Source organism: Lolium rigidum, chromosome 2 (genome assembly GCF_022539505.1).
Source record: "Lolium rigidum isolate FL_2022 chromosome 2, APGP_CSIRO_Lrig_0.1, whole genome shotgun sequence".
Taxonomy (NCBI): domain Eukaryota; kingdom Viridiplantae; phylum Streptophyta; class Magnoliopsida; order Poales; family Poaceae; genus Lolium; species Lolium rigidum.
In genome coordinates, this window is record NC_061509.1 from 266,585,946 (window position 1) to 266,597,620 (window position 11,675).

Genomic DNA, 11,675 nt, shown 5'->3' on the forward strand with positions numbered 1-11,675 from the left:
ATGATCCTTTTTTATACCTCATGTATCTTTTACTTTCTGTGCTAAGGTTCGCTTCCATCTCGACAGTTCATTTCAATGTGAGTTCATTTCGATGTGACCCGGCCATTCCGGCTGCGGGAGTGCTGCTGCTGCTAAGCTGGCCATGGCCTCTTGTCGCCCGTCGTAAGCATCTGATCCATGATAGGATTACGTCGCTGAGTCGGTGTCCGACAATACAAACATGCCCATGGACACGGAGGAGCATCAATCTAGTGCCTCAGGTCTGAGATGGGCACAACGTGAGTAACTTCTCCATTGTGCTGCATTAAATTTTGCTTCAAACATTTTGCTATTTGTTGGTGATTGATCACTATGCATTTACGTGTGCCATGCATACACTGATGGATGCCTAGGCGTGGGGCCCAAAATTCCAATTTGTATTGTGTTTCCAAATCACAACGTGTATGTACTCATGTCGCAACGTAATTGTTGTAGCATATACCTTTACGAAGCTCTGGAAGTACAAGTTCTACTAAATTGTCGCCGGATTTTTCTCTTGTCCTGTGGTTGTTGTAGGATTAGAATTTGCCTGCAGAACACACTTGTTGTTTTGGTGGATTTGACATGTACTTTAACTCTTGTGTATGTATTTGCTGCTGACAAATGTTAACTATGTTACATATAACGGATCAGGTGCCATCTATAAATTTGTGGAATGTTTGCAGTAATGTAGCATTTCTTATGTACCATGTATGTTTTATTACCTTCATAAACTATTCATTGTTTTCTTAACTACTTGCTAATGTATGTTGCATCAGAACACTCCAATATGAGTGGCTGGAGTTTCAAGTCCTCATAATTTTACCTTATGTTACTTGCTATTCTAGTTTGCAAAAACTCCATGGGCTGATACGTATAAAAGTATTATGATAAGTCTTATATCTTCTAACGAGAAAATACAAGTGCTCTTTGATCTGAAAGTTGTATGATTTTTTAGACCTCATGTATCTTTTACTTCATGCTTTGGATCTGACCAAGTCATCTCACTACTCACTTGTATATTATCAGGCCCACCAACATTCCTCACACGACTGTCTATGTGCCGCGGCTCGCATCATCTGCTCCCGCTCGTAGGCGGTTCATTTTGGCGTGACTTGGCCATTCCGTCCCCGGCGGTGATGCTGCTAAGCTGGCCACGGTCTTCTGTCGCCGGTTGTAAGCAGCTGCTCCATGATATGATCACGCTGCCGAGTTGGTGTCCGAGAATGCCGACATTCCCATGTACATGGAGGAGCAGCAATCTGGTGCCTCAGGTCTGAGATGGCCACACCGTGAGTAACTTCTCCATTGTGATGCGATAAATGTTGCTTCGATCATTTTGCGATTCGTTGGTTATTGATGAGTTTCTGGTCACCTGCCTGGAGTTTCTGCGACCACCACCCCAAGTTGCTGCTGGTGGCGACGTCCCCAAGCTCCTGCGGTGGCGACCTCTCCGGCATGCTGCTGCCGGTCACCTCGTCTGCTGCCTGGTGAGCTCCATCTTCCCTCCTGCATCTATTTCCCTCAACAAACTGTCTCCTTTTTGCTGCTGGATTAAACGTTAACATCGGCAGTACATTGGGCATGCATGCGTGGAGTATATGAATGTCTATTTGCCGAATCAAAAACTCGTATTGTGCGTAGGCTGCTACCTACCTGCGTATTTTCCAGATATGGATGTGCTCCATTTTTTTACTGTGTTTACTTGTACATAACCAAAAAACAAAGCTGTAATTTGTGTTGTTCTGCCCCTTGTTGTCACACTAGTGTACAACGCGGAGGACTTTGATTGGTTTTGCTATGCTTGTTAGCAGCAGGCCTCCAGTACTCTTCTAGGACTAGCAGTGGCTCACGCGGAGGACTTTCATGGATAAAGTCTAGTACTCGTGTCTCTAATAGCTTGCTACATGGGAAATTGTTAGTGCTACTGCCAATTATCCTTTTTTTCTGAAACATAGAGCTGTTACTTTCAAGTTGAGAGTTGTGTGCTTTAATTATAATTTCAAGTGGAGAAATAGGGAGTTTGATTTGTCTTTCCAGACAACTTCATTTTGATTTCAGTTTCATGCTTGTGAATCGAAGCCTAGTAGCACACCCACGCAGCATTTTCTTATCATGGTCGGTGATGTTCAATTGTTTACTTTCTTGTTTCTACTTGTGTCATGCAAATAGGAATTAGGTTCACATAAATTATCTTTATTTAGTCCCTGACTGTTCAGCACTATGACAAGTGAATACTTGTTTGTAAGAGAATTTGAACGTTTGCGAGATAATATGATTTGCTATCACTCGTGTTGCTGTTGATTCATCGAGTAGGGAACATCACTAGGTTCTACAGCCAGGCAGGAGCGTTTTCATTCCTTGCATGGACTCTTGTAATAAGAAGCGTTTCCATTTCTTACGGGGATTCTTTCAGAAAAGCGTTCTCATTGGGTTCCTATAGTAAGAAGTGTTACGGGGTAATTGACAATTTGTGTAGGGGCGACTCTGTTTCTAATTATATAATATTGGTCATGCTGCTATTCTTACGGTCATTGATGTCTAGGATTTTTTTGGTTGACTGACAACTCAGTAGAAGTTAAAAACTCAAAACCGGTTCACAATCCTATTTTTATACTAATATAATTCCATGGTCATGCTGGATTACTTGGGTAAAGCTGGAGACTAGCCATTTTTTTCATGGTTTCTTGCCAACTATTATCTTGCATTGTCCATTATATTTTTCTTGTGTTTACTTTCACTGCTAGAGCTCGTATAATAACTAGTTTACTTTTTTTTTGTTTTAAAGCAAAGTCGTTCATCTCATATCTGTTAACTATCTGATTTTCACCATCTCTTAGGACACTAGTCTTTTATCTGATTTTCCAAATTGCACCCGAGACTTGAAGTAAATTTGCAGAAACTCAGTTTCTTATATATTGTTTCAAACTTGGAATTGTAGGTAACCGTGTATAAATTTATATGCAAAGACACAATTGTGGAGAAAAAAATTGCGAGAGGGCAAAGCAGAAAATTTTAGTACAAGAGTTGGTCATGAAAGGGAAACAAGTCCAGGATGATCATCTATGAGACAAGAGGATATAGTTTCATTACTTCTTGACGATAAACAGATTGCATACAAATTGGAAGAAATACCAATGCAGGTAATTACTCCCCCAATTTGTAAGTAGAGGACATTTTAGGCTTGCTACCCGAGAATAGACGATGTTTAACAACTTCAGGTGATTTTGTCTGTGGTATTTCCTGATATGCTCTTCTCTTTATAAAATATTATCGATAGCGTGAGGTGTGTTTATTGTGCATGCATGCATCATTTGACGTACAAGGCATATGATCTATTGTTGTTGGTATATTACTTGCACCAAAGATGCTATATTGTTGATTGTATAATACTTGCATTGAAGATGCTCATTTTTCTCAACACAAGCATATCTTGAAGTAACTAATATGGTTGATCGTTTCGACCAGATCTCTAATCCTATTGCCCAAAGCTAACAATAATATTAGTCATACTAATACATGATTTAACTCTTGTGTATGTATTTGTTGTTGACAAATGACAATTCTGTGGCATATAACGGATCTGGTTCCATATTTAATTTGGCGAAGTGTTTTGTTGTACTGTAGCATTTCTTATGTACCATGTATGTTTTATTAACTTAATGAACTATTCATTGTTTTCTTAACTACTTGCCGAGGTATGCTGTATCAGAACACTCTTATGCGAGTGACTCGAGTTTCAGATCCTCATAATTCTATCTTATATTCCTTTCTATTCTAGTTCGCAAAAACTCCATGGACTGATTATCATAACATGATAAGCCTTATATCTTCTAACAGAAAATACTAGTGTTCTTTGATCTTAAAGCTGTATGATCCTTTTTTATACCTCATGTATCTTTTACTCTATTCTTTGGATTGTACCAAGTCATCTCACTACTCACTTGTATATTGTCGGGCCCACCGACTTCCTCGCCGACCATCTATGTGCTAAGATTCGCATCCATCTACTACCGCTCGTCGGCAGTTCATTTCGACGTGACCCGGCCGTTCCGGCTGGGAGTGCTGCTGCAGCTAAGCTGGCCATGGCCTCCTGTCACCATCGTAAGCATCTGCTCCATGCCCAATTTGCATTGCATTTCCAAATCACAATGTGTATGTACTCATGTCGCAACGGAATTGTTGTAGCATATATCCTTCTGAAGCTCGAAAGTACAAGCTCTACTAAATCGTCAATGGATTTTTCCGTTGTCCTGTGGTCATTGTAGGATTAGAATTTGGCTTCAAAACATACATGTTGTTTTGGTGGATTTTGGATCGATCTTTCTAGACTACTTGCATGTTGCTCGTATCACATAAATCGGTAGTGCACTCGTCTGAATTCCAGTATTAAATGATTACTCAACGTGTTTCGGTTATAAGTTCTAAGAGGATGATGTAGTGTTGATGTGGAATCATGAATGTTAGGAAGGATGTTTGTAGGACTCTATAGATTTGCTTCAGTTTCACAGGTACTCCCCCCGTCCCTAATTAAGTGACTCGGATTTGTCTAGATTCGCAAATATCTAGACGTGTTTTAGTGTGTATAGATACATGTGAATCTAGACAAATCCTAGTCACTTAGTTTGGGACGGAGGGAGTGCTACTTTTATCATGGATTTGCCAATGTGATTTCCGATAGCTGGCTTGGCAGCTGTATTGCCCTGTGTTACATGTTGATGTACTGCGTAGTTGTATAGCCTTGCACAAATCTTTTGTAAGTCGAGTAATAATGAACTAGTACATAATCAGCCTAGCATAGCTTGTAATTGTGAATGGAAGTACTTGCAAGAAGTATGTGTCACCAGCTTGAGTTTCTTTGTTGATTTATTTGATATAGGTGGTCATGTCATCCATCATGAAGAGAAAACCCCTGAATCCTCTTGCCTCCGGCTTCTTGTGCTTTCTGTGTTTCTCTTCTCTTTCTAGAACTGCTATGTTTTTGCATTTGTTTTTCGAGAAAACGCAAAGGACCTTTGCGCTTCATTTCATTGAAAAGAAATCAAAGTTTTACATGCTTGTGATGCTTGATATCTTGTCAGGATTCTTTAATCTAGAGACCGGAAACCAGGAGCTAAAGAGCAACCCCAAGGACCTCTAAATCAGCACAAAAATGCATGTATGCAGTAGATGGAAATACATTCTCTAAGAACATAACTTATTCACTACCTCCTTGTATTAATGAAGTCTTTTTTTCTTTTTTTCTGTTGCTATTGCAAAAATAGACCGTGAATATTTGAAGTATTCACTCGAATATGTTGGCTGGGAAGAAACGGTTGTACTATCCATGGACTATGGAGTTGCTAGAGCCTAGCGATGCTAAAATATTGGTTATTTCTGTAATAACAAAAATAAATTATATACAAACTCAAGTGCAAAGTCAAATGCAACATTCAGAAGTAGAACTATATATGTCATGTGACCCAACGGAAACAAAATAGTTGTTTCTCATTTTTTGACATGCATGTGGCGCTCATGGATCGTATGATGTTTCAAAGAGTATTTGGTCACAGAGCTGGCTCGGTATATGATAACTTCACTAGGCCAGAGAATGTTGTGCAATGTGGATATTGTTAGCTTTATGAGCTACTTAACTACATGCATCATTTTTCTGAAACTTATACCTGATTGTTATGCAATCTTTGTTTATGTTTTTTTTCCTTTTTTGTTACACATGCTTGAGTGACTTCTTGTTATTGGCATGAAATGCTTGACAACAGGATTCCGGAAAGCTAAAAATCAGTGTGCTCCTATTTGCTCACATGACTAAAATGTTGGACATCCTTGAGCGGCACATTTTGCTTAGGATAGTTAAAATGACCTCGGAGCTACATATTTTTCACGTTCCTGATTAAGTTGCTATGAACCATGGTCGACTCGCTGCCGTTGCTGTTTTAGCCCGGAGCATGTCGATCTAGCGATGTCCAGGTGTGGCTGGCTTTCTTTTCCAAAGCATCCCTCTGTAGCTGGCTCATTTAATTCTCCTGCCTCTCTTACTAACTCTCTGGTTTCTTTCTCAAATTTGTAGCTACATGCTAGTATATTACACACTCGATTATTAGTAATTGATTTTGGACTACTTGATTACACCATCAGTTTGTACCAGCCTGTGTTAATATTTAAATAACTTTAGGAGCTTGGATTTTTCTAAAAATCTTGATCTATCTTTGTGTACATTCCTTTGGCACTGGGTTGTTAATAGATGATGCTATTTCTTGTTGCTGCTGTTGAGAGTTGATCATCATGCCCTGTTCTTTTTATCTAGACGGTTGTGTACTGACTGAATTTTATTGTCACGTCTTTCACCAGGGAGGAGAGATCGGTCCATGATGGGAACCAAGTTGTGCTCCTCGTGGAGTTCCAAGCGTGGTCCTGGTGGCTGGCGTGACGGTTGGGCTCAGCCACGGCGGTTCACCCCAACGCCGCTGTTATGGCGGTGGAGAGCCGCGAGAGAAAGAGCTGGTGGTCGCCTGCCAGGCTGCTGCTGCGGGCGTCCATGCGGAGCAAAAGCTTTTGTCTTTCCTGACCTGCAACTCCAATCTACCGCTGGCCACGTCCCCAACCTGCTACTGCTGCCACCATGCCAAGGGCCTCCGCCTTTACGATGACAGCTCCTGCCCCGACACCAGGGGTAGCAAGGTCTGCCTCGTCCTCTCGACCAAGATGGTGATGACGATGCGCAGGTAACTACTCACACATTCCGAAGGTCGTTCCTATTCTCCATTCCAGATGTAGATTGTAGTGGTTGCACATACATGTCATGTTCCGGAACAACCAAACAATGTTCTTTTTTGGCTTTGCTTCAGTACTTTTCAGCTAAGTGCCTGATTCCCACTCATTAGCTAGGCTTGGTGGGTACTAGTGTATTTCGGACAATGTTAGTTAACGGTTAAAAAATTTCCTCTTAGTTTACCGTGTATTCGATGTAGCTTACCTTGTTAGTTTGTCTTAATTTTCATGTTTGGTTCCCAGTGGGCGGAGCGTGACAAAGGGAGGGCCAAATTGAACCTTTCGAGTTTTTTTTTTTAACTAAGCACCAAAATTTTGCTGTAATTTTAATTTCTGTTTGTAACAAGAAGATGTAATTTTCAAGCTGTGAGGGAGGTAACACATACATGCGTGCATGTGATGTCCTTTCTTTTTTTTGAAATTTATTAACAATGATTATATATGCAGATGGTGTGGTACGGACAAATTGCCACATAATTCTTAAAAAAGGATCATCTTAGTATTGCCTTGTAAAATTAGAAACTTTCTTGTTGCTTGTATAATCTCCGTGCACTCATTGCCATGTTAATAAATTAGGATTATCATTGCTTGTATTTTTAGAAACATTCTAAAGCATCATAGAAATTTTGCTGCTTTATTAAAAAAAGTCAAATGTATGCTAAATAAGGCAAATTATTGCCGAAACATTCCAAATCATCACATAAATTTTGTTGCCTTGTTTCAAAAAAGGGCAAATCTATGCTAAATACTACTCTGAGAATTTCTACTACGTTTTCTTTTTTCACTTCTTGTGAGAAGTACTATAGTACAGTAGTACCTTGTTAGGACCAGCCTTGAGTTTGATAGATCTCCCATGTTCGTTCTTGTAATAGATACAAATGGTTAAGAAGTGTTTTGGTTGGATGCTAAAAAACCGAATACCCCTTCTCAGGTTTGAGTTCAGGAAGAGAGCCAGCTTGGCGCAATCAACAGAAAGCTATTGTTGTTTCTAAGTACTTGAAAGTTTTAACTATCATGAAAAGAATCCTTTATATAGATGTTTATAATTCACTTTGTTTATTTACTTGTCAACTTATGCTTTTCATTCTATAATGCACATATGCATAAGGGAACACGAGTTACTAGCCCAATTTGCGCAAATCCATGCGCAATCTAGTGAGAATACAAATCCATGCGCAATCTAGTGGTGCTATTTACTCTTATATCTTTACTCAATGAATGACCTAATTGCCCTAGCCTGTTAACCAGTTTGCTAGTTCATTATAGCATTAGCATTAGCTTTGTTTGTTAAGTGAGAAATCTGCAGTGGACAACTTCAGGTGATTTTTCTGTGGTATTTGCTGATATGCCCTTATGTTTATTAATAGTTATCAATAATGTGAGGTGTTTGTTTTGTGCATGTATGCATCATTTGGCGTACATGGCGTATGCTATATTGTTGATGGTATATTACTTGTGTCAAAGATGCTATATAGTTGATGGTATAATACTTGCATTAAAGATGCACATTTTACTCAACACAAGCATATTTTGAGGAAACTAATATATGCTTGATCATTCCAACTAGATCCATAGTCCCACTTCCCAAAGCTAACAATGATAATATTATTCATACTAATACATTCTATAACTCTTGTGTATGTATTTGCTGCTGACAAATGATAACTCTGTTACATATAACGGATCTGGTTCCATCTATAATTTGGTGGAATGTTTTGCTGCACTGTAGCATTTTTATGTACCATGTATGTTTTATTACCTTGATGAACTCCTGTTTCCTTGCAAAATACTCTTATGCGAGTAACTGTAGTTTCAAGTCCTCGTAATTCTGCCTTTTGTTCCTTGCTATTCTAGTTCGCAAAAACTCCATGGATTGGTGTGTATAATATTATTATGATAAGCCTTAAATCTTCTAACAGAAAATGCAAGTGTTCTTTGATCTTAAAGCTCTATTTTCATTTTTTAGACCTCATGTATGGACCGGACCAAGTCATCTCACTACTCACTTGTATATTATTAGGCTCACCTGCTTCCTCGCCGATTGTCTATGCGTTGCGGCTTGCATCCGTCTGCTCATGCTCGTCGGCTGCTCATTTCAGCGTGACCCGACTGTTTTGGATCCAGCAGTGCTGCTGCTGTACTGGCAGCTGCCTTCTGTCGCCTGTCGTAAGCAGCTGCTCCATGATACGATTATGCTGCCGAGTCGGTGTATGAGAGTGCCGACATGCCCATGGACACAGGCGCAGCAATCTGGTGCCTCAGTGTCTGAGATGGGTACAACGTGAGTAACTTCTCCATTGTGCTCCTAATTTATATTTGCGCTGCATTTCCAAAACTGTCGGAAATTATCGCAGGATTTTTCCGTTCTATCCTATGGCCATTGTAGGATTAGAATTTGGCTGCAAAACACACATGTTCTTTTGGTGGATACCGATCGGTCTTTTTCTTGCATGTTGTTGTATGACATAAATCAGCGTTGCACTTGTCTATCCAGTACTAAATGTGTGCTCACTATGCACTTGGTTTCTACACATTGTGGTTACGAATACTTTCAGCAGCCCACATAATTCAGCAAACTTCCGCTGATGGTAGTTGGTAGGTATATGAAGTACATACTACTTCACTTTATGTTTTGAATTATCTAGGATTATCATGCAGATAGGCTCTCCATATTTTAATGTGGCTAGTTTGTTTACCAAAGCTCTTGCTATTTTTTGGGGACCTGAAAGTTTTAACTATCATGAAAAGAACCCTTTATATAGTTGTTTGTAATTCACTCTGATGCTTTTCATTCTATAATGCACATATGCATTAGGGAACATGAGTTACTAGCCCAATAGGGGCAAATCCACGCACAATTTAGTGAGCATGCCTTCTTTTTTAGTTAGGTGTTGAGTCTAATAATTTTATGTTGCTATTTATCATCTCAATCTAGTGCTATTTATAGTCTGAATCTGGTGCTATTCAACATGACATTATTTTCTATGTAAAATAATAACAGGGAGACATGGGGCAGCCATCCCTGATATCGAGTACGACCCTGGTCAGGAAGGAGACCTGTTCAAGGTCCCGGAGCCCATTATCGATGAACCGCCACTGCTCTGCCTCAAGCCCTAGCGCGGCGACCTCAATGCCCGTGTCCAGTAGCTTGTTGACATCGACAACCAAAGGTTGAACTTTTCTCTTTGGTCATGCTGTAATCGGTTGCTGTCATGCTATCAAGCAGTGTTCTGCATGGTTCCTTGGGTTGTGAGCTTCGTCCCAAACCCTTATGTGTGCTTTCTGCCAATTATTAAATGGTGTTTCATGAAATGTGTGCATTTGCTTGTTGTAACTTTGCTATCAATCTGATAAGGGGGGGAGTTGTTGCTAGGATTTGGTAATGACAACGACAGTTGTCGTTGTAGCCCATCTTGTGTGCTGTTTAGGACTCGTCCATCTCTGTTTCGGTTCAAGTAGTACATACATATTGGCATGCATGTTTTCATTGTATTTTTACCACTACTAGATCAATTGGTTATTCCATGCTATATTTCATTGTACTGCAAGAAAAATTCAGTGTTAATGTGAATTGCTTATGTTGAGCTAGGCATATATGTACGTAGCAATTATACGATGTTGATGCAGATTATCGAACGTATCTTGCCAAACAAACAAATAATGGAAAAGAAATGTTCTGAAATTGCGAAAGAACACTTGGCAAGTTTTGAAACACCGGCAATAATGAAACATTCCAAAGCATCACAGAAATTTTGCTGCTTTGTTTCAAAAAAAGGCAAATGTATGCTAAATACTACTCTGAGAGTTTGTACTACGTTTTCTTTTTCACTTCTTCTGAGAGGTTCTATAGTACGGTAGTACCTTGTTAGGACCAGCCTTCAGTTTAATAGATCCCCCATGTTCGTTCTTGTAATAGATACAAATGGTTAACAAGTATTTTGGTAAAATTATTATCTCACCGTACCTTGTGACTAGCTCTAGATGGACATGCTTAAAACCAGGAATTAATATGCGTACTACAAAGTTTCTTGCTCTTGAGTCCTATGCTGATCGATTTGTTCTTTTATGGCAGTTTAGCAGTTTGGGATCTTGCCAACCTGATAAAGCCAATCGACATTGTCACTTTGGAACTTCTAGTGATACTCCTCTCTATTGTTCCTAATTTTTTTGTGGAGAGTCTCTCAACTTATTGGTATGTACTGAATAATCCTCGAATTCATCTGTAGGGGTGCTTTCTAGATACATAACGGTGACAGTTCATATGTGAAGTTACTAGTTTCATCGGAGCGAATGTGAAATTGTCCTCAGCTAGATTTCTATATAAGTACATGTGAAATTTCCTTCCTGCATGTCAACTTCATTCGTTGTTAGCTATTGTGAACGACCATCTCTGAAATGGTTGTGCAACATGCTTGGAAATTGATAATTGTGTTTATCAATGATAAAATGGAGTCTAATCCAATATTTGTGGTGTAATGTATGCCAACTCTTTCTTTCGGTTCTCATGTAGTATTAATAATGTGAATATATGAATTTATTTCTTTTCCCATGTTTAATATAGAGCTGATGGATTTTTTGGTTTGACATAGCAGCAAGATAGTTGGTGAAGTGGATTGAAATATAGAGCTGTTGGATTTTTTGTTTGTCTTAGATGAATTTATTTGAATTTGACAAAATATGTATTATATTATCGTCGGTACCAATCTATAGAATCATGTGTTGTTGTTGGGTTCTACATACTCCTTTCTTTGTAATGCTGTCGAGTGAATGAGCACGACCTTTTAAAATTCGTTTGCTATACATAGTCGGTGCTGAAACTTGTATGCTTTCAGGCCCTCCGACCAGCTATGCAGTGCTGATGCTCTTGGGCTAACCGAGGCCTCCCACGC

The 11,675-nt window shown here is 39.4% G+C and overlaps 1 protein-coding gene across 1 annotated transcript; it reads left to right on the plus strand.

Annotated features, from left to right (window-relative positions):
- The first annotated feature begins 1,299 nt into the window (after positions 1-1,299).
- Positions 1,300-6,665, plus strand: LOC124690887. The gene is made up of 4 exons (XM_047224213.1): positions 1,300-1,310; positions 1,404-1,508; positions 3,977-4,122; positions 6,367-6,665. Exons 1-4 carry the CDS (start codon positions 1,300-1,302, stop codon positions 6,663-6,665), a joined length of 561 nt encoding a protein of 186 aa, XP_047080169.1.
- Positions 6,666-11,675: the final 5,010 nt, after the last annotated feature.

Excerpts from the sequence above, each read along its gene's own strand:
- LOC124690887 (XM_047224213.1), top strand. Across the intron at positions 1,509-3,976 it reads GTCACCTCGTCTGCTGCCTG|GCCCACCGACTTCCTCGCCG; the intron begins GTGAGCTCCATC and ends GTATATTGTCGG. Across the intron at positions 4,123-6,366 it reads CATGGCCTCCTGTCACCATC|GGAGGAGAGATCGGTCCATG; the intron begins GTAAGCATCTGC and ends GTCTTTCACCAG.